Source organism: Macaca thibetana, chromosome 17, assembly GCF_024542745.1.
Source record: "Macaca thibetana thibetana isolate TM-01 chromosome 17, ASM2454274v1, whole genome shotgun sequence".
Classification (NCBI taxonomy): domain Eukaryota; kingdom Metazoa; phylum Chordata; class Mammalia; order Primates; family Cercopithecidae; genus Macaca; species Macaca thibetana.
In genome coordinates, this window is record NC_065594.1 from 24,580,511 (window position 1) to 24,605,555 (window position 25,045).

The 25,045-nt window shown below is 33.2% G+C and overlaps 1 protein-coding gene across 11 annotated transcripts in view; it reads right to left on the reverse strand.

Moving 5' to 3' along the window:
- The window catches only part of ZC3H13 (zinc finger CCCH-type containing 13), a 100,291-nt gene that overhangs the window by 58,039 nt on the left and 17,207 nt on the right, over window positions 1-25,045 (reverse strand). For all 11 annotated transcript variants that reach the window (XM_050766166.1, XM_050766160.1, XM_050766157.1 and 8 more), the window contains 2 exons: window positions 9,244-9,352; window positions 259-398 (listed from right to left, as the gene is read on the reverse strand). In XM_050766166.1, coding sequence (XP_050622123.1) covers window positions 259-398; window positions 9,244-9,352 — 249 coding nt within the window. The remainder of the gene's footprint in view (window positions 1-258; window positions 399-9,243; window positions 9,353-25,045) is intronic.

Below are 25,045 nucleotides of genomic sequence, written 5' to 3' on the forward strand. Positions count from 1 at the left end.
CCCATGTTACATTAGCTGGTGACTCTAGGCAACAAACTCTCAGCTTTGCTCACCTATTCAATAACACAAATATTTGATACTTATCTAACAGAATAACGTGAAGATTAAATGAATATATATGGAGCAGTACATATATAGTGGGTTGATCAATATATCAGTATGCTAGTATAATTTAAGATGTAGCAAGAAGCTGCATTATCTGATCAATACAAATGCTGCTATTAACTACTAATATATTTATTGCAATAAATAGCATACCTCCTTTTTAATGATAATTTCTTCTCTCTTCTCCATGTTTTCTTGCTCCAGCTTCATTAATTCCCTCTGTATCTTCTGACGCTTCATTTCCAATGATAATTCATGAACATAATCATAATTAATATCTCCATTGTCAGAATCTTTAAAATAAAATTGCATTACTGTTATAAACTAGCATAATTATCTATGCCAAAAATCATACAGACTTTTTTCAACTAATTTCTTATGCAAATCTAAATGGCAGAGTCTTTCATCAGAATGACATACTTCTAAAAGATAAAAGAAATAGATACCATTTCTATAAAGGATTAAAATCACCATGGTTGATTTCTTTAAGAAAAGCCAAATATTTTTAAAGTTTCTGGGTTTTCTGGAAATAGTTTTGGGTTGGTTGCAAGTTGGGTTTTTTTGTTAGGAGATGGAATTTTAAAAGACAAAAGGCGCTCAGTTGCATTTCTAAGTCTTAAAGATACCAAAACCTCCAATATTTCATACTGTATATGATGTGACTCATTACCTCCTTGATTTTCCTAAAGACACACTACTAAAATACATCATTCAAAGTGAGGTTATATTACATGTGCAACATTGCTTCTATAGGCTTGTCAGTTTTAAAATTTGTGAGACAACTGATTAACATCAAAAACTAAAGTAATATTAGTACTAATGTGTACATAAACTAATTTTTAAGGATTTATAACATTTTCTTCACAAGTTTGTACTATTTCCTTAGATCACAACCATCCATCTCAATGGATCTGATGCCATATTTCTATTTCCATTTAATATTTTCTGATAAAAAGCTATGAAGATTGGTTAAAAAATCAAAAAGGAAGAGTGGTGTGCAGATCTATTTCATTAAAATATGTAGAAGTTACTGGCACTAGCACCCAGCTCCATCACCCTCATCTGCCAGAAATGCCCAGGAGCCTAGAGGTGGGAATTTCATTGACCACGTTGGATTTGACTGATCACAAACTGAGGTGCCTTCTCAAGCTATACTTCTAGCACTTTAGATCATGTCTTAACTTTGGGTAAAGAAATAAAATGAAGAACTAAAAAACAACAAACATAAGAAGTCCTACTTGACTGCTTAAAACCCAAGAAAATGAATATTGCTGTTATATATTGCTCAAATGCATTAGAATGACAACTATTCATCATTCATGCTTGGGGACTGAGAGGGTAACCATATATATTCACTCCCTTTGTGACTAAGCTTGATATACTACTCATCTTATGTTGAAGAACGATGACAATTTCTCAGCAAATATATGAAATAGGCTAAATCATGTTTTTCAGTCAGAAAGCAATTACTAAATAATTAAGGGCAAGTAGTTTTCACTAGATAAAATGAAGATACTGAATTTAATTAAGTGAATACTAGCTATCTCCAGTTATTATTTTGTCCTCTATTGAGATACTTTACATCAGTCAATAATAGGAGTCAATGATCTAGTTTGATTATGTTCTTAAATTCAATAAAATTTCATAACCAAATGCCCAGGTAAAACAAAGGAAAGAGTAGTTAATAGAGAAGAATGATTAACAGTGTTTCTGAAGGTACTGTGTTATCAATAACGCACTGCCAATCTAATAATTCGCAACTGGAAATATCACCAATACAGAACACATAAAAACCAGCTTTCAGTTCTCAATCTTCAACTATCCAACCAAGGGGGAGAGGCCTGAGCAGTTAAAATATATGTCTAAGTCAGTCGGGCGCAGTGGCTCACGCCTGTAATCTCAGCACTTTGGGAGGCCGAGGAAGGCAGATCATCAGGTTAAGAGATCGAGAGCATCCTGGCCAACATGGTGAAACCCTGTCTTTACTAGAAATACAAAAATTAGCTGGGCATGTTGGTGGGCGCCTGTAGTCCCAGCTTCTCAGGAGTCAGAGGCAGGAGAATCGCTTGAACCCGGAGGTGGAAGTTGCAGTGAGCTGACATCGCGCCACTGCACTCCAGCCTGGCGACAGAGCAAGACTCCATCTCAAAAAAAAAAAAAAGTCTAGTCAATGTAGTAAACATAACTAATATAGTTTGCTCAGAACAAAAGCTCTCAGGTCTTTATTCTGAAGGTGCTTATTTTATGCATATAATAAAAACTCAGATGTTTTCCTAACCTGTAAGAGATGGACTACAAGACAGGCACATTGCAACTGACAGTATTTTGACAGCAAAAGAAAAAACAGGAAGTACAAAATCCAGGATGGAATTCAAAAACAAGAGTCTGAAGCAAGTTAATACATTTAGAAAATGTCTCTCATGTAGCTTCAGGTTATCATTAAAATTTTGCCTTATAAAAATTGATTCACATAAATGATTCTAAGTCATCAGAAAAATATTAAGTATAATTAGAATGGTATATTTAACAAGGTAGATATTTTTAAGAATATACAACAGAAAAATATATGCAACACAAAAGAAAAGGTTAAGATTCTTTCTATATAAAGAATTCTTACTAATTAACAGAACAGGCAAAGGATATTACAAGGCAATTCACAAAGAGAAAGAAATGAAGAAAGTATATACATATTTTTTCATGTATTTAGGAGCCTTTTTTTCTAATTATAATATTAATTGTTGGTAAAGGTACAAATAAAGGACATACTCATTCTCTGGTGGTAGCAATGTAAACTAGCACATCTATCTTGTAAAATTATTCGTCAATATGGGTAAAAGACTTAAGAACATCAATACCCTTTAATACAGCAACTTCTAGTAATTTATTGTATAAAAATAATCATAGATATATAAAAGGTTTATGTGTAAGGATTAAAAACTATAAATATTTGTGAATTGCCTTGTTATACCATTCGAATTATATTTAACCTTTTTCCAATGAATTAGAATCATTTATGCGTATCAGTTTTTAAAAGGCAATTGTAGCAATAACCTCAAGCTGTCTGAGACGTTTTCTAAATTTATTAACCGATTTCAGACACTTGTTTTTGAATTCCATTCTATATTTTGTACTTTCTATCTTTATGATACATTCTCATTTACTTTAGCAAGTCTTAAATAATTCTGAATACGCAGAGTAAAATATGAAATTTCCCTTATATTCCTCCTACGGCCATCCTTACTCCAGTGATAGCACTACTAACAGTTTAGTGTCATATGCATGAAAATAATGCCTTACATTTTTCCCTTTAACATTCAACACTGCCTTATAAACAAGGTCTTTCCAAGTCATAGAGTTCAACTATCTTCATTTTAACGCCTGCAAAGCATTTCATTAATATGATCATACTTTATCATAGCTTACTTAAAGGGTTTCCTTCTTAAAGACAGATGAACTGTTTTCAATGTTTCGATGTTAAAAACAAGACTTAGATGAACATTTTGATATATACTTTGGTTCTACTTTGGTTCGAGTACAAGTATTTTTCTATGACATTATTTCTCAGACTACATTGCTGGACTGAAAATAACTGTATTTCTATTTCTAGTATCACCAAACTGTACTCCAAACTGCTTTACCAATGTAAACCCCCACTTGAAAACATTAATATTCTTCATTTCTGCCAAACTGATGGGTGAATAATCCTATCTCTTTATTTTCATCAATATTTCCCTGCAGTAAGATTGAGCATTTATTGGCCATTTCTTTTTCTCCTGTGAGTTACCTATCCGATACATATATATTTTTACTCATTTTTTAACTAGGCTGTCTTTTTCTTATGTATTTGTAGAAACTCATTATGTCTATATAGTGTCTTTATTAATGCTTACACATGTTACACGTGTCAAGTATTTTCTTTTAGCCTTTCATCTGTTTTTAACTTCTGCATTTTGTTACCCAGAAACTCCCAGTTTTATGTAATCAAATGTTTGTGACTTCTGGGTTTTATGCCCTATTTAAGGAGGATGTACTAACCTCCAAGATTACCAAAATACTTTCACACATTCTACTGCAATGATACTTCTGCTTTTTATGTTACTTCATTAGTCCTTAAGAACACATGCTGAGCAAATACAAGAAGTTTAAGGAACCAAATAAAAACCACAGACTTCGGAGTGGGGACTGGAAATATAGAGAGCAACCAGATGATCAAAAGTTTTACAGGCATAGTTAGAATTTGTACTTGCTCCTTAAGGCAATGGGAAATTAGGGAATTTGAAACAGGAAAATAAAATGAACATTCAATTTAATCTTTTAAAAGACTGTTCTGCAATTCATAGAGTGGGAGAAAATACTCACAATATATTTATATATCTGATAAAAATCTCATATCCAGAAAACATAGATTCCTCTAATTAACAACAACAACAACAACAACAAAACAGGTAACACAATAGAAGAATGGCAAACATTTGGAATAGACACTTCACAAAATAGGGTGTACGATGGTCAGTGAACATGTGAAAAAGTTTTCAACTTCATTAGGAAAATGCAAACTAAAACCACAGTAAGATACCACTACAAAATTTTAGAATAGCTACGATGAAAAAGGCAAAAATACCATATGGGTAACTAGTACAACCATTTTTGATTTGAAACTATCTACTAAAGAAGAACATATACATACTCAATGGCCCAGAAATTCCACTTTGAACCATAAACTCAAGAGGAATGGGTATGTGTCTGTACATGTTTACCAAAAAATATGTTTAAGAATAGTAACAGCACCTTGTTATACATAATAGCACCAAACTGGGAATTACTTAAATGTTCATCAACAGTAGACTAAATTATGGCACGTTCATACAAAAAAACACTATATAGCAATAAGAACTAATGAATGATATGTGAAATAAAGTACAATCTCAGATAATGCTGTTAACAAAAGAAGGTAGGCACAAAAAGAGTACATGCTGTCAATTCTATTTATATAGAGCTCAAACAGACAAAACTAATCAATGGTGCTAGAAATCAGGACAGCAGTTACCTTTGGGAGGTGAGGGTAAGGAGCAGTGACTAGAAGAAAACACAAGGAGACTATGGGAAAATAGTAATTTACTACTTACTGATCTGAGTGATGGTTTTACAAATGCGTTCAGTTTGTGAAAATCCAATGGTTTGGACACATGTGTATTCCTCTGAACATATAGTATACTTCAGTAAAAAAACTTTTTAAGAAATATTATTCTTGCTTTAAAGTGGAGAATAAATTAGGAGACAAAACTATAAGCAAGGGATGGGATTAGGAGGTTATTTTGGTAAAATAAATTTATAGACAATAAACAAATACCTTAAGAACGAGAATGTTAGTAGTAAATCAAGAGAAACAGATGGTTTTCAATGGTATTTGGTACGTAAAACTATCTGGTAAATGCCTGCGTGGAGGGAAAGAAGGAGTGTCAGTGATGACTCTCAGGACTGTTGGTATCTGGTAGGAAAAGTGATGCCCTTAAGATACATAACTCAGATGGAGATGCCCAGTTGGTCAATGCTAAATTGAGAGCTCCAGATTTTGGAGTCACTACACATATGATGTTAATGAAGCACTGGGAGCATGATTTCATCTAGAAGAAAAAATTAAAAGTGAGAAAAGAAGATGGGTAGGCAATAGGAAAACCACCAAGTTTGCAAAGCTGTTCTTATAGACAAGTGATTCTCAGAGGGGGTCTGAGGATAGTGGGGAGGTCCCTGAGACAATTTCAGGAGTTCTACAAAATCAAACTACTTCTATAACACTATATTGTTTGCCTGGTGTACTCATTCTCCCATGAGTAGATAGTGAAGTTTTCCAGAATATGTGATGTGGTTAACAGGTGGAATGTAGAAGCAGGTAAGAAAATCTACCTATCAACTATAAAGCCAGACATTAAAACAATTTGCAAAATGATGCAAAACACTGCCACCTCCTCACAATTATTATTTTTTACTTTGCAAAATAGTTATTTTTCATAATAGCGTATATTGGATTTTTATATGTCATTGTTAAATTAATGAATAAATAAATATTTTAAAATTTTCTCAGGTTCATAATATGAAGTTATGGAAACATAAAATACACAAAGACAAAAGTTATTTGGGGGTTCTGACAAAGCATATAAAAGTGGCCTAAAAACCAGAAAGTTTATAAATATACCAATTTCTTCTGAACCCAGCTAAAACTGTTATTCTGGTTAGAATGACAATGCAGAAGGTAAGTCCATGAAATTTCCAGTTTAGTCTCACTATCTGGGGACTGGGGCACCTAACTCAATGCTTTTCAATATTCCCTCAACAGATACTTTCAAATCACAGAGATACACAATGGTCAAAACCTGTGCATTTCAATCAAGGGAAAGCATAAGAAATTCCTATTAAAGACATTTACACTCACCTTTTAGAAGAATTTCCTATATAAAAGGCTCTTGAAGTAAAATCACTGTTAAGTGCAAATCCTTGGGAATCAACATTTAAGGGGCAGACAGAATACAAGGAGTCTCTATGTAAGACTGAAGGGCTTGAACAGGAAGATAGAAAACTGAAGAGTGGTAAATAGAAGCCAAAAGAGTCTTTTTCAAGAAAACAGGAGCTCTTGATGTGTCAAATGCTGTAGAATGGTTGTTTAAGATAGAAACAAGTACTTCTCCATTTATTCAGCAAAGAGGAGGTCATTAGTGACTTTCAAAAGCAGTTTTAGTGGAGAGTTGGGTCAGAAAACTGAATAATAAGTATCAGGTGAAACAGTACCAAGTAGAAATAGTAAGGTACAGAACTGTTTTAAGAATTTAGTTGTTAAGTGGGGATAAGCAGGATAGCGACTAACAGTAATATAGGGAGGAGTGTATCATAAATGAACAAGATTGCTGAGGTGGGAGGAAATTAGATCTACAACACAAAGGAATTATTCATCAACCTTATACAGCAGGAAGGAGGCCGTTTACACAGCATAAGAGGGAAGCAAAAAAGTTTAGGCAAGAATAAAAAATTAATTTGAAGGTGTGGTAGGAGGAATTTGAGGGAATTCCTAAAGATTTCCATCATTTCTGCTTAGTAGATAGCAAAAAAGAGAAATGAAAGCATAGATTTATGGAGAAGGTTTGACATACCTACTATGAAGAAAAATAACAGACTTGGGCTTTTCTGAACCTTTTATATTTTCAACAATTATTAATTATTGTAACAACAATAGAAAAAAACTTAAAGATAAGAAGTATCAAATACATTTTAAAATGTTTTTTATGCAAAAAAAGGAAAATGAAAAGAAAGGATGCTCGGCTGTGTTAAGAGGTAATCCCTTAGTATTTAGGAAAAGTTAGCTCTCCAAACTTGAACAGTTATGGTTTATAATATTTTATTTAAATATACTAATTAGTTGGTGAAACCCTGTCTCTACTAAAAAATACAAAAAACTAGCCAGGTGAGGTGGCGGGCGCCTGTAGTCCCAGTTACTCGGGAGGCTGAGGCGGGAGAATGGCGTGAACCCGGAAGGCGGAGCTTGCTGTGAGCTGAGATCCGGCCACTGCACTCCAGCCTGGGCGACAGAGCGAGACTCTGTCTCAAAAAAAAAAAAAAAAAAAAAAAAATATATATATATATACACACACACACACACACAAATTAGTCAACTAAAATGGGAAAGTATAGCTGCCTTTATTGCTATTTTATAGAAGTGGTATTACGTTGGATTATGACATCCTGAGTAACCATAAACAAGTTTCCTATTTGTTCTTAGAAGCAATTTTTTAACAGCACTGTCCAAAGATGGAACAGGTTTCCTTTGAGTACTGATGTAACAATTACCAGAAAAATGTATTTATAATACTTTACAAGTGTTAGTCTATTAAGTCTTTAGAGCTAATTCTGAAATATAGTAGTTAATATCTTAGTCTTGTAGCTTCTCAGTTCTCTGTCATAAGGACTCGACTTGGCCCCGGTAACTCAAAAGCAGCCACAGACAGTACGTAACCAAACGGATGGACATGGCTGTGTTCCAATAAAACTTTATGTGCAAAAACCAGTGACTGGCCCACACACTCTAGTTTTCTAATCCCTGGTCTAAGTTTTCAGCTTCTCACTGAAAAAGTCGCTAAATTCTTAAGATCTTTAGTTTTGTCATCTGTAAGTGGAGTAACAAAACTATTGAGATAATAAGACAATTATATAAATTACATTAAATTGTCCACCCCCATTCAATGCATTTAACAAATACAAGTTTTCTTTCTCTGTGTTTGGCAATACGACGTTATGGTACCCATCTTTCAGAACATCAAAGAGGTGGAGAAAACATTCAAGGAGTGGAAAATAAATGCTTATTTGTTAAGATGATGACTCAAAAATGACTTTGCTCCCACCTCAGCTTCCCAAGTAGCTGGGATCACAGGCATGCACCACCGTGTCAGGCTAATTTTTTTGTTATTTTTTTGTAGAGATGGGGTCTTTGTTGCCCACACTGGTCTCAAACTCCTGGGCTAAAGTGGTACTCCAGCCTTAGCCTCCCAAAGTGCTGAGATAATAGGCAGGAGGATTGCTTGACTCCAAGAGGCTAAGCTGCAGTGAGCCATGATCATACCACCATCCTCCAGCCTGGATGACAGAGTGAGACCATGCCTCAAGAAAAAAAAATTTTGGGTAATTTTTTATTAATAAATCCAGGTCTCTGTCTCCATCTGATTTTGATTTCTTCTGAAAGATACAAATCAAACATTTCTTGGAAATAACTTTCCTAAGTCCTTAAGATTTAAAAATCTCATTTATAATATTTTATGTAAAACAAATTTAGATTTCCTTTTAAGCTTAGTGTTAGGAATTTTTAAATTTACATATGCAATACAATCCTGAAGGGCTGTAATGCTGCACAATAAAGTTCTAGAGGAAAAACTAGGAAGGGAAAATTAAAATATGCAATGCAAACCACTTTCCCTGCCTTTGTACAGCTACTATATGCCAGTTTTTGCCTTATAATTCAGTAAGATAAAAATATGTCAATAAGATGATTCTGAAACAAGAGGGAGATCACAGTTGAAAGGTGTTCTGAAGCCCACAAAAACTCGACAAAGTAAATAATCAAGAATTCGTCATTTAAACCAAGATTCTGAAACTCACCATCTCTATTAGTTTCCCATTCTACATTTTCTTCTTCACTTTCCGGAGTTCTCTCCTTAGTGATTTTTATGTCTTCCTTTTCCCTATGTCTCCCTCTTGAAGATTCTTTCTAAAAAAGTACATACATACATTCAGATTACTATATTTTTAAAAATTATATGAGGTAGCTTATTGTAATAGAGAACATTTTAATTTCATTTATCTGTTTCATCAAAGAATCAGGTTTGTAAATAGTCACTTATCTACTAAGTAGAGAAAGTGACAAGTTCTAGTTGAGCACCACAATGAAAAGATTATACTCCAACTATTTTACTAAAGAACAAAAACTTTGCTAAAGAACAAAAACTAAAAGAGATATAGACTACACTATATCTATTTTACTGAAGAACAAAAACTTTAAATATTAAAGAGTAGCTAAGATGTGAAAATATGCAATGCAAATCTAATACTTTAACAAGCTTGTGACATTCAGCTACATACTAAGTTTCCATGTGAAAATCACTGGGGAAAAGACAGTTTAAAATGAATAAAACAATGGAAGGATTTGTAAGTGATTATATTTTAAAATGACAAAAAAGGGATAAGCCATTCATCACAGACTTCTAAAAATAACTGATCTAGGACTTGTCATATATTCAAGTAATTGCCATTTTCCTAGACACCTAGGGATAAATCTAAACTCATTTAATAGTATTACAAAGGTTTACAAAAAGATATTTTACCCATTTTGATGAAACCAAATGGTACCTAAAACAGTCAGCAAATTAGTCCTCACTACTGCTGCTAAAAAACAGGTTTTACATTTTATTCCAGGTATAAAACCAGCTCACAAAAAAGGACAAAATTAATTCAGATTATAAAAGTCAATTAAATGTCTTATTACATAAGAACTCCAAATCATATTTTACTAGGTGGTGAGAAAATAAAAGTAACCAGTGTTATGTAATTGTTATCTTCCAGCACAGTAAAAGTCTCACTTTTACTAACATTGTAAATACTATGAAAGACACATATACACAAGGATATTAAGTGCTCAAATTTCTTTCTGAGCATTACTAATCATAAAATTTGGCTGCTTAAAACACAAATTAATTTCTCTTTGTAGTTTTCTTTTTAAAGAACTCTAGTATAAATAACTGCCTCTAAATTCTACATATTTAGGCATGAAGTCATATTGTAAATATTACTGACAAAATTTGTATTTGATTGCTGGTAAGACAACAGAGGCTGACGAAAATAATTTGTAAGTTATATGAGAGTAAAACCTGCCGTGAAAAAAATGGTAAAGAGTCAAGAAAATAGAAATGGGCCTTTACTTGCACAGAAGACAAAAGGAAGAAATATAATTTATTTTTACTCTTAAAAAATTCTGTGGAACATCAGTGAAGAACTATCCTACATCCCAAACAATTTTTGAATGTTCTATGGATTAAACTCGCTATAAATAGACATTACTGAATAACTATGCCAAAAATATTTAATAGGAGGTTATCTCCAAATTATTAAAAAACATATTCTGTGCTTTTTGTCCACTTAAAAGTATGTGAAATCCAACTGCAAGTCTAGCTAAAAAGGGTGCCACAGCAGTAGTGCTAGTGCTGCAAAATAAATCTATAAATTTGTAACATTATTTTTTATCAGATTTAGAGCCAGAAATGTTGTATCAATAAATGTCATTAATAATGATATATGTAAATATTTCATATTTACCCTAAACATTAAAATTAAAATTTTTGAATTGTCCATGTTTTTCAACATGGACTAGCATCATGTTTTCTGATGCTACTCCCAGAGATCATATATAACTTCTATTAGGTACCAGGGACTGAATGCACGCTTAAACAGGTGATGGAATTTCAAGTTCTTACTTCAAATCATAATACAGGAAATTACTTTGGTAACATTTATTAAGAAGGTCTAGCGCATTTAAAAAACATCTTATTTCTTAACTTTCTCCACTTCAACAATGTGTATACTTGTTTAGGTATGTTATTCCTTTTATCAAATAAAGTTATTTCCCGTTTTCTCTTATATTCAAATAAAGAGGGTATAGTATTACTTGTCCAACATAGTGTAGCACGGTCTACTATTCCACCTTGCTGTATTTCTTGAACAGAATGGCTTCTCATCTTCTCTTAAATCCAAACATATTAATTAAAAGTATAACCTATTGATTACTATGTGTTCTAAATTAGTCATCCTGGAACATCAAAGGGTTGAAATACTTGAAGAGCTACAGTATTTTAGCCAAAACCCTTGGGACCAGATATTCTAGAGTTTAGATTTTTTTTTTTTTTTTTTGCATTTCAAAGCATATTAAGTAGTACTATTGTTCCAGTGGAGTTTGGAACAGTAGCCTGTGACCAAACATACTAACATTTTTGCAGCAAAACACAGAAATTCACCACTTTTACAAAAACCGTAATTAAATTTATTTCAATTAAGACCAGGCCTTGCTCCCACATGTCTGTGCCTTAGGAAAAATGTTTGGTTTTAAGTTTCTTGAATTTCAGAAATGTAACACATGATTTTAGATGTTTATATTACTTTCATTTCCACTCTTATATGCACGTTTATTTCTTGAACATTATATGTGTGGGCAGATTATGTTTATCATCAATTTTAGATAAAAAGCAGGCATTACAAAGAATATGAAATAAAAAGGAAGTGTCAAGACTAAGAGAGTTCAGAACCATTATTAGTAACCAAGTTTAAAAATGGTTAGAAGCCTGTGTAAGTAATATAATCCAACCTCCTACTCTACGCAGAACAATTTTCCATAACATTTGTATAGCTATAGAAGCCCTCTATTAGAAGACTCTTGGGCGCAAAAATCTTGGCTCTCTACTCTTGCACCCTTTTGTCCCATTTCCAGACAGTTCTAATTATTAGAAAATTATTTCTTATGCCCAGCGCCATCTTTCTTAACCTCTCTAGAGGTTATACCTCTCTAGAATCTCTACTGATTGGGACTAGTTCTAACCTCTGGAATCATGCAAAACAAATCTAATACTTCTTTCATGTGCTAGACCTTTCCTCATCACTCTTTCATCTTCTCTGGGCATACTAATCTGCCAGTGTGCTTCAATGAAATATGATACCCCAAATTAATCTAGTCTTGTCAGAACAGCATAAAGCATACATCTTCCAACTCCCCTTAGAATTGAAATTCTACTTGTATTAATGAAGTCTAACTTGTTTTTGCAGAGAAGAATGGAGCTTCAACTAAGAAACTATCATCTCCTAAACTATACAAATTTGAACTATTATTTCACATAAAATGAAGCCTATAAATAGGGTAAACTTCAGGCCTAAGTGACTTACTAATAGTGAAATCATCAAAGACCAAATATTCACTCTTGTTTTCATTTCTTACAGCTCCGCTATTCTTAATGTTGACTTCACATTAAGGTTTATTTCTTACCATAAGAAGCAGCAATCTGGGTCTCCTCAATGTATCTCTCCCACAAGCACAAAGAATTATTATTTCCTTCAGAGCAACCAGGCCAACTTCAGTCACATGGCCACCTCTGTATGAATAATTGCTATCAAGGTAATAGCCATGGGATAAACGGCTTAGGCCTGCTTCCTGAATCAACTGAACTAGCAAGGGGAATGGGATTATTATAACTGGATTTAACTAATCAAGGCCCAGCCATGAAAGTGGGATCAATTCCCCAAATCACAATGCTGATACAAAATGAAAAAATGGTGGAACGGGTTCTGGGGAATCCAAAGCGATATGCATGACACTTCATACTGCACTTCACTTCCTCATGGTACAATGCCACACTTTTGATAACTTCAACGGCTATAACAAGACAGAATTTCCAACTTAATAAAAATTTCTCCTTTACTATTCACATTTCCGACCCTTCTTCTAGGGTCTTTTTCCATCTTCCTGATGTATATACTTTTAAACATTCTCTATTTTGTGAAGATCTGTTGGTAGTAAACACTCTCAATTTTATTTGAAAAAGGTATTTATTTTATTCTCATTATTGAAAGCCAGACTCTGGTACATACTTTCGGTTCACAGGTTTATCTCAGTACTTTGAAAATACTATTTCACTGCCTTTTAGCTTCCATTATTTGTTACTGATGCCATCCTGTTGCTTTTTTGCATGGGGATTTGTCTTTCTATATCTAGAGGTTTCTAGTATTTTCTCTATATCTCTGATGTTTTGCAGTTTCATTATAATATTCTATCTGTGATGTACTGCACATCTTGTATCTGTAGATTTATGGTTCATCAATTATGGAAAATTCTCAGCTACTATTTCTTAAAATGTTGCTTCTCCAACATTCTTTTTTGTTTTCCTTCTGGGTTTCCAATTAGATGCATATTGAATTTTCTAAGTATTTCCCCCATGTTTTTAAACCTTGTCAATACTTTCCATAACTTCTCTTTATGTGACGAATTCTGGAGAAATTCTTCAGCTGGCAACTATTGTCAGGTCAAGTCACTCTATTCCATACCAGTGCAATTAACTTTCTATGCCTAAAATCAACTCTACGTTTATCCCTAACAGTTTCTGAGCTTCCTATATAGCCACACCTCCTATATTGGATTTACTTACATCTTTCCACAATTACTTGGAGAAATTTCCTTTGAAGTTAATATATAAAAATTATCTCAGAACGTTTAGTCAAAGAATGACTCAATTATTTGTATGTCAATAACATTCTCATCTGCCACTAATATTCACTTATAAACATCTATACAAATCTATTACTAAAGTTATCATTCAAGTAATAATTCCATATTTATTATATTGACATCAGAGGATTTTAAACATTCAATGTTTTTCACAAAACTTTGTTTTCTTCTCCTATCATCCATCTATCTACCTATCTTATTGATCTTATCTATCTATCCTATCTATCCATCTATCTACTTGAGACAGGGTCTTGTTCTATGACCCAGGCTGAAGAGCAGTGGCGCAATCATGGCTCACTGTAGTCTTGACCTCTTGGGCTCAAGAAATCCTCCCGCCTCAGCCTCCCATAGCTGGAACTACTGGTACATACCATTATGCCCAGCTAATTAAAAAAATTTTTTTATTTGTAGAGACAGGGTCTCTCTATGTTGCCCAAGCTGGTCTTGAACTCCTGGGCTCAACCAATCCTCCTACCTCACTCTCCCAAAGTACTGGGATTACAGGTGTGATCCACGATACTAGGTCTAACCTCTTCTTTTATTTTAAAAGAATAATGCTATTCCAAATCCTACTGCTCTAAAAATAAACTTAGTTATAGAACACTAACATTACCAATGAATTTCTGGATTTTCTTTGGGCAGCTCTAGAATTAATGTTAATACCAATTTTTCTTCTCTGTCATTTAGTGCCATGTGGTATCTCAAAATTATTAACAAGTGAAGCAACTATTAATTTTAAAAAGATTAGGGTTTCCACCTTAATGTTTTCAAACCTTTATAATTGGACACATCTGATTAAAGCTAAAAAAAAAAAAAAACACTTTATTAATCTAGTAAAATGGTCCATTGTTGTGCTTTGGCCTGAACGTTAGCCCAACAGCCTGCTCAGTCTATACATAGTTTTAGAATATATATACACCTAATATTTTGAAATTTTGAAATTATTCACAGATCTGCAGTTCCAGTTCCTTTCAATATTACAGAAACAAAGACAGTATTTTAGTCCTATACTTAATGAAGCTGTAGTTTATTTTGTTTATACTAAAGAAAAATACCCAAATAGGATTATCAGAGATTCTTTTTATGAAGTGCTCATATAAATTAAATTAGCTCATCTCAGAAAAACCAAGAAATATACAGATAACCAAAATAATATCACTTCTAAAAAGTATGAAAAGAATTAAAGTGAAAAAGAAATAGTTATTAATACTTCTGTATCTATGTACCTAATAATACAGTAGTGAAGAGCAGAAACTATAGGAGATGGAGTAAAAGAGACGGAAACCTACTAATAAGATACTTTAACATAATGTTCTCAAACCAAAATAGATCAAATAGAGAAGGATCTTAAAAATATAAGATGCCCAAAGAATAGATGTTTTATATATATTTATAGAACCTAAAAACCAAGAACTAGAAAATATACCTTTTTTTTAAAGCATGGGTGGAAAACTGAGAAAAAGTGACTGTCTTAGGCTACAAAGAAAATCTCATCAAATTCAAAAATATGAAAAATAACATGAAAGTTACTTTTTAAAAATCAAAAGAAAACACACATAAACACATAAAAAACAAAAGACCCTTCAACCTGAAAATTTTAAAACATTCCATTAAACAATTCTTAGATAATGGCTGAAATCCAAATCTAGAGAGGAGAATTTCCTGAAAATAACTGTCAAAGTTTGACATATGAGATCCATGAGATTCAGCTAAAGCAGTTATCTGATGAGAACTTACAGCATTAAAGAACATAAATAAAAATGAAAACAAATGTTCAACAAATTCAACAACAAGAAAAAAATAAGCAACCATAGAAGGAATTTAAAAACCCAGAAATAAATGTTAGAAAGCACAAAGAAGGAACTAATATACAAATGTAAAAGCTGATTCTCTGAAAATAAACCACTGGCTAACCTAAACAAGAAAAAAGGGAGAAAGCACAAATTCAAAATCCTAAATGACGAAGTAAAATAATCACATAAATGTTCAATTAGTCATGACTAAGAACAAAGCAAAATGAAAAAATAAAACTATGAGGTGTTTATTAATTTTTTTTTTTTTTTTTTTTTTTTTTTGAGACAGGGTCTAGCTCTGTTATCCAGGCTGCAGCACAGTGGCGCAATCTTGGCTCACTGCAACCTCTGCTTCCTGGGCTCAAGCCATCCTCTCACCTCAGCCTCCCGGGTAGCTGGGACTACAGGCACACACCATTACACCCGGCTAATTTCTGTATGTTCTGTAGGGATGGGATTTTGCCATGTTGCCCAGGCTGATCTTGAATTCCTGAGCTCAAGCAATCTGCCTGCCTTGGCCTCCCAAAATACTGGGATTACAGGCATGAGCCACTGTGCCCGGTGAGATACTGTGTCTGATAAGATTTCTTTACATAACTCTATGCAAACAAGTTTGAAAACTTAGAAAAAAACCGGATAAAATTTCTAGAAAAATACTATTTGCCAAAACTGACTTTAACAGAATCAAAAGTCTACATCATTTTTCAAAGAAAAAATAAAGTCAGTTAAAGAACTCCTTCATAAAACACTACCACACCCAGTGGGTTTCGCAGGGGAATTTTACCAATCCTTTAAAGAGCAGAAAATCTAAATGCACTTAAAATATCTCAGAGTAAAGAACTGGGAATATTTTGTTATTATCTGTACTATAGATGAAGTAGTATAGTGCTGTTTCAAAGCAGACCTGAATTAGCTGTAAACGTCCATTGTAAACTCTAGGGTAACCACCAAAAAAAGTAGAAAAAAAAAAGTATAATTGATATGCTAAAAAAGAATGAAGGAAGAATCACATAAATGCTCAATTAAAATCACAAATTTTTAACCAAAAAAGGCACAAAACGAGTGAGAACAAAAACAGGAACAAAGAACAATGGCAATGAAGAGAAAACAGTAACAAATCTTGTAGATATTACTTCAACTACATCAACAATCACTTTAAACATCAATGGTCTAAACATACCAATTAAAACATAGATATTCTCAGAGTGGATGAAAAAACAAGACCCAATGGTATGTTGTCTACAAGAAACCCGCATATAAACACATATATTAATAGATTAAAAGTAAAGGAATGAAGAAAGGTATACTATGCTAACACTAATCAAAAAAGAGTAGGAGTAGGTATATTAATTTCAGACAGTGTAGACTCTAGAGCAAGGTAAGTTATCAGAGACAAAGAGGAGCTCTAGAGCAAGGTAAGTTATCAGAGACAAAGAGGAGCATTGCACAATGATACAGAGGTCCATTCTCCAAAAACACATAACAATTCTTATGTCTATGACCCTACCATCAAAGCATCAAAATACCTGAGGCAAAAACTGATAAAACTGCAAAGAGAAATTCACTATTATGGTTGAGGATTTAACACCCTTCCATCATAAATGGAAAGATTCAACAGGAAGTCAGTAAAAACATAGTTGAACTCAACAGCACCATCAACAAACTTGATATAATTGATTATAGATGGCTTTATCTAACAACAGCAAAATACACATTCTTCTCAATCTCATACAGATCATTCACCAAGACAGATCACATTCTGGGCCATAAAACACACTTAACAAATTTAAAAGAAATCATACAACGTCTGCTTTCAGCCACAATGAAATTAAACTAGAAATCCGTAACAGAAAGATTACGAAAATCCCCAAATGCTTCAACAACACAATTTTAATAAACACATTGGTCAAAGAATAAATTGCAAAAAAATTTTAAAGTATTTTAAGCTAAACGAAAATAAAAATATAACTTATGACGATTTATTGGATGCAGTGAACACTGTACCCAAAAAGATAGATGTTTATAGCATTGAATGCATATATTAGAAAAGACAACCAAAAATCATTACTTTAAGCTTCCACTTCAGAAAACAAGAACAAATTAAACCCAAAGTAAGCAGAAGAAAATAAACTTAAAAATTATAATGAAAAAAGTCAATGAAATCGAAAACAGAAATTCAATACAGAAAAATTAGCAAAACCAAATGCTGTTTTCTTTGAAAAGATCAATAAAATTAATCAGCTTCTAACCAGGCTAATTAAGAAAAAAAGAAAGACACAAATTACCAATAAGAGAAACAAAGGAAGGGATCTCACTACAAATCCCATGAACATGAAAAACATGATAAAGGAATACTATGAATAACGCATGACTACAAACTTGACAACCTAGATGAAATGCGCCAATTCTTGAAAAATACAGGGTGCCAAAACTCACACAAGCAGAAGCAAGCAATTTAAGTAGGTATATATCTATTTTAAAAATTGAATCAATAATTAATAACCTTTCAAAACAGAAAGCACCAGATAGTTTACAGGTAAAGTCTACCAAATATTTCTGGAAGAAATTATACCAATCCTCTATAATCTCTTCAGAGATAGAAGAGATGGACTACTTCTTAACTCATTCTATGAGGTCAGCATTATCCTAATTCTGAAACCAGACAAAGACATTACAAAAAAACTAAAGACCAATATCTGTCATGAATAACAGAAAAAATCCTTATCAAAAATATTAGCAAATTAAAAAGTAACTATATAAAATGATGGATATGGAAATCTGCTTAACTGAAGGAATCATTTCACTATATATATTTGTATCATAACATGTTATGCAAATTAGATATAATTTTAAGTCAAACTTAATAAAAAGTTAGCAAATCAAATCCCACAATGTATGTACCACAACCAAGAAGAATTTATCCTTGGTATGCAAGGCTGGTTCAACATTCAAAAATCAATTAATGTAACCCACCACATCAAGAGACTAACAAAGAAAACTCACATGATTATATCAGCAGCTAGAGGAAAAGCATTTGATAAAGTCCAACACTCAGACATAATAAAAACTCTTGGTAAATTAGAAACAGAGGCAAATTTCCTCAACTTGATCATCTACAAAAAAGCCTACGGCTAGCATCACACCTAATGGTGAAAAATTAGAAGTTTTCCTGCTAACATGAGAAACAAGGCAAGGATGTACCCTCTCACTATTCCTTTTCATCAAACTGAAATTTCTCAAGCTCATACAGATCATTCACCAAGACAGATGACATTCTGGGCCATAAAACACACTTAACAAATTTAAAAGAAATCATACAACGTCTGCTTTCATCTAATGCAGTAAGACAAGAAAAGGAAATAAAAATAATACAGATTATTAAGAATGAAGACCAAAAGTGTCTGCAGAAGACATGATTATCTACATTGAAATTCTGAAAGAACTAACAAAAGAACTTCAGGAATTAATTCTTTTTTCAAGATCTTCCTATAAAGTTCAAGAACTTTAAGACTTCCTATAAAGCAATAGCAATCAAGACAGTGTGGGACAGGCAAAAGAACTGACAAATAGATTAGTTCAGGTTGCAGAATACAAGGCTAATATACATAAAACCCAAAGTTTTGTTTTAAACTCAAAGTTCTGATTTAAACCCAATCACTTTCCTATATACAACAGTAAGTGGAATTTAAAATTAGAACACAATACCATCTTCATCAGTATACAAAAAAATGAAATACTTAAGGATAAATCTAGCAAAATATGTATAAGACACACATGAGGAAAATTACAAAATTGATTAAAGAAATCAAATAACTAAATAAATGAAGAGTTATTCCATGCTCTTGGACAGAAGACTACATATCTGTCAAGATGTCGGTTCTTCCCAAATCAATAGATTAAATGTAATCCTCACCAAAAAACCCCAGCAAGTTATTTTGTAGGTACTGACATACTGATTCTATATGGAGCCCCAGAATAGCCAACACAATACTGAAGAACAAAGTCATGAGACTGACACTACCTGACTTCAAGACTTCCTATAAAGCTATAGCAATCAAGACAGTGTGGGATGCGCAAAGAACTGACAAAACAGATCAGTGGAAAATAATAAGAGCCCAGAAATAGGCTCCCACAAATATAATCAACTGATACTTAACAAAGAAGACAAACCAATTCAATGAAAAAAGGATAGTCTTTTCAACAAACAGTGCTGAATTGCAATTGGACAACCAAATGCAAAAAGAATCTAGACATAGACCTTACAGCCTTCACAAAAATTAACTTAAAATGGATCCTAGATCTTAATGTAAGACAAAAAACAATAAAGCTCCTAGAAAGTGACATAAGAGAATATCTAGATGACCTTGGGTATGGCAGTGACATCTTAGACACATCATCAAACTATAATCCATGAAAGAAATAACCGATAACTGGACTTCATTAAAATTAAAAGCTTCTACTCTATTAAAAAAAAAAAAAAAACCATCAAAAGTATAAGACAAACCATAGACTGGGTAAAATAAGCTCAGAAGTGTTGGGAAGAAGCCCCCCAAAATCTGGACATCAACTGGCCCCGAAACTGGTCATAAACAAAATCTCTGCAGCACTGTGACATGTTCATGATGGCCATAATGCCCACGCTGGAAGGTTGTGGGTTCAGGGGAATGAGGGCAAGGAACACCTGGTCAGCCCAGGGCAGAAAACTGCTTAAAGGCATTCTTAAGCCACAAACAATAGCAGGAGGGATCTGTACCTTAAGGACATGCTCCTGCTGCAGTTAACTACCCAACCTATTCCTTTAATTCAGCCCATCCCTTCGTTTCCCAAAAGGGATATTTTTACTTAATTTAATATGTACAGAAACAATGCTAATGACTGGCTTGCTGTTAATAAACATTTGGGTCAATACCTGTTCAGGGCTCTCAGGTCTGAAGGCTGTGAGACCCCTGATTTCCCACTTCACACCTCTATATTTTTGTGTGTGTCTTTAATTCCTCTAGTGCTGCTGGGTTAGGGTCTCCCCGACAGAGCTGGTCTCAGCACAGAAGACTTATTCAATAAGGACTGTTATCAAAAACATACAAAGAACTCTTAAAACTGAATAATAAGAAAACAACCTGATTTTTAAAAATGGGCAAAAGACCTGAACAATCTCACCGAAGATATACAGATGGCAAATAAGTATATGAAAAGATGCTCAACAGCTTATCTAACAGGGAAATACAAAGTAAAACCACAAAGAGATACCACTACGCACCTATCTGAATAGTCAAAATTCAATTCACTGACAACAATAAATGCTGGCAGGATGTGGAGCAACAGAAACTCTCATTCATTGCTGGTGGAAATACAAAATGATATAGCCACTTTAGAAGACAGTTGGCAGTTTTTTACAAAACTAAACATATTCTTATCATACAATCCATTAATTACACTCCTATTTACCCAAAAAAGTTGAAAACATATGTCCACACAAAAAGGTACACAGAGATATTTATAGCAGCTGTATTCATAATTGCCAAAACTTGGAAACAACCAGTATGTCCTTTGGTAGGTCAATGGACAAATAAACAGAATAGCCACACTTTACACTATGGACTATGAGTAATAATAATGTGTCCACGTAAGGTCACTGATCGCAACAATGCACCACTGGTGTGAGACACTGATAGTGGTGCAAGTTCTGCATATGCTGGGGGAGAAAGAGTTACGGGAAATCTCTGTATTTACCATTAACTTTTGCTGTGATCCTAAAACTGTTATAAAACATAGTGGTTTAAAAAAAAAAAAAAAAAAAAAAAAAACAGAAAAGTGACAAATAAAATTACCTGTACTCGATATCTTAAGTAAAAGGTTTTCCCTAAAATACAGAATTTTTAAAACAGAGAAGAAAAAAAAAAAGAGAGAGAGAAAATGGGCAGGGGATACAGTAAATTACCTGTAAATACATGAAGATGCCCAATCTCACTCATAAGAGAAACATAATTAAAACTATAATGAAATAACACTTTTTCTATGAAATTGACAAACAGACAAGTTTGAAAACACATACTAACAAAGCAAAGATGAAGTCAGTTGGCTCTGTGTGCTGCTGGCAACAACGTAAATGTCATTATGTAGTAAGATTATACAGGCATTTACCTTTTGATACAGCAATCCCATTTCTGGAGATTTATATTTCCTTAAGACACAGACACAAAAATACAAAATAATAATTGCATATATTCCCTGTAGCTCTACTTTTAGTGGCAAGACTGAAATAACCTAAAATCTCCACTAATAGAAGACTGGCTGAATAATGTACCATACAATCACACAATGAAATACTACATAATTATGAAAAAGCTTAAGATATAGCTTTACATACTGCCATAGAATGATCTCTGGTACAGTGTTAAAAAAGCAAGGTGAAGAAAAATGTATATAGTAATGCTACCTTTTATCTAAGAAACAGAAAAAAGATGATTATATATACTAATTTGTGTGTGCATATATAAATGTATGTAAATATTAAATATATATATATTATATGTGTGTTTTAAAACAGCAGAATTATCCAAAAACTCATAAATGTGGTTACCCATAGGGAAAAGGGTACAGTAATCATAGGACAGAAGTTAGACTTTTCTGAATATAAAACTGTTTTGTAATTTAGCTTTGAAATCATGTAAACGTTTTATATAATTAAAAAATGAAAGAAAAAAGAAATCTAAAAACTTCAAAATTACTTTTAATTATCTGATTATTTCGGTTAACCCAACTAAATATCAATTTGGTGGTTTAACCATATAGAGAAGACCGTTTCAAGTAACTTAAAATATACTAATTTGACTATATATTCCTAATAGACAGATTTAACAACATTATCCTAATAGGATATATCTTAAGAACTACCTAGAAACCTTAAGTTGAGCTCAGTAATAACACTATTAACAACAATACAGTTGTTATTCTGAAGCTACTAAATGTAATGTAAGGTCAAGCAAATGAATAATGTCAACAGGGACCAGAATTTTCAGCGGAAGAGAAAAAACATACAACTAATAAAATCAAAGTTAAGTAAAAGTCCTGCAGTCCAAATCTGAATTATTTGAATTCATGTCTGTTTGTTTTTAAAGAGAAGATCTATATGAATTTCCTAGATACACCTAATGAAAAGCCCCAAAGACAATGACTAATCTAGTGGTAAAACCTTGCAAATACTCTCAGTAAAAGGAACCAAGTTTTTTGAGGAAAATGGCTGATTCCGCATATACAGTATGAAATACACAATGTGCTGGGAATACATGATCTTCATAGAAACAAAGAAACTACAGAGGATTACTAAAGTGGTGGCAAAACAACATAGGATATAACTGGACTTCATTCAAGTTGAAAGACATTTTGAAAGACACCACAAAGAAAACAAAAAGGCAGGCTGCACACTGGGGAAATGTATTTGCAATACATATATCTCACAAAGGATTGGTATACAGAATATTACAAATTGGTAATAAGACTAAGAGCCTAATTTATAAGCAAAAGATGTTAATAAATAGCCAATACAAGATATACATAAGATAAAAAAGAGCCAATAAACATATGAAAAGATGTTCAACATCACTAACCATCAAGAAATGAAAATTAAAACTACTCTATACCCACTAGAATGGCTAACATGAAAAAGACCAACAATGCCAAGTGTTGGTAAGAACACAGAGAGAAACTTATTCAGTGAAGTGGAGATGCAAAATGGAACAACCACTTCAGAAAACTGTTCAGCAGTTTCTTATAAAGTTAAAAATACATATAAGACACAGTTCTGCCCCTATATATTTACCAAAAGAAAACTTGTCCACACAAAAACATATATGCACATGTTGACAGCAGCTTTATTCATAATAGCTGGAGCAGCTTTATTCATAATAGCTGAAAACTAGAAACAACCCAAATGTCTATCCACTGGTGAATGGCTAAACAAATTTTGATATATCCATCTAATAGAACATGAATCAGCAATAAAAGGAATGAACTACTGACATATGCAACAATGTGGCTGAATCTGAGAAGTACTATGCTGAAAGAATCAAGACATGGGAATATATATGATTTCATTACAGTGACAGATCAGAGGTTATCAGGAGTGAGTTTGGGAGGGGACTGACTACAGAAAGGCATGAAGATATGTTTTGGGTTGACAGGTATGTTCTGTATCTTGATTGTGGTGGTAGTTACACAGGTGGCACATCTGTCAAGACTCAAACTGTATACTTCAAATGGGTGCATTTCAATGTTTGAAAATTATATTTCAATAAAGTAAATTGAAAAAAAAAGGCTCTGGATCCAATACAAAGATCACCCACAAGCTAAGGAAGGGGCATATGGGCATAAAAATACTAATAGTGGAAATGGATTATAGTTAGAGAAATCAGTAAAAACTCATGGTTAGCTTAATACAGTTACAGATGGTCACTAGAAATATTTATATATACCAGTTAGTATACACGCATATATTTATTTGCTCTGCTAGCTGAGAGGTTCTAAAAGAAACAATACCCCAGTAGCACAAACACAGCTAATGCCCAGGTTTGGTTACTAATACCATTCTACAATAAAAGAAACCAGGGCACAAGCACATGCTCATTCCCTTGCTGTGTGTGGCAGTGTGCATGTGTCTCAGAATACCCATCCTTGGAATTCAGTCATCAGGCCATGAGGAAGCCCAAGTGATGAGACCACACAGAGACAAACAGAGGCCTCTAGTGACAGCCAGCATCGACTGCCAGACAGGTGAGTGAATAAACCTTCAAGTGCTTCCAGTACGTTAGCTGAGATCAACAGAAAAGACTTCCCTGCTGTGCCCTTTCTGAATTCCTGACAGAATTTGAGCACATAATAAATGGTTGTTTTATGTCAAGGAACAGCAACTGGAACAACTCTTAAAGCTATCAAAGAATATATTTGCATATCATACTAGGCTAAAACTTAAAAGTTTTTTCCATATAAAATGAAAATACATAGCTATGTTGGAAAATCACCATAATTATCTCCGTACTATATATTCATTACCGAATTTCTACCAGATGGTAGATATACTATATCTCTATTTATACTCTTATCCTTCTAAGCCTTTTCTTTTGAAATAAACAAACAACACTCATTCGATCTGTTTACCCCTACAGCGATCAGCTTCCTAAATTTTTACTTTGGTGACTTTCTACTATTTCTATTCTGCATTTAAACAATGTTTTATTATTTCCAAAGAATTTCATATGTACTTCTTCACTTGGTTCTCACCATAACTTGTGATAAACTGGGGCAGGTACGTCTATCCTACAAGTTAAAAGACAAAGTCAAGAGACTTACTCAA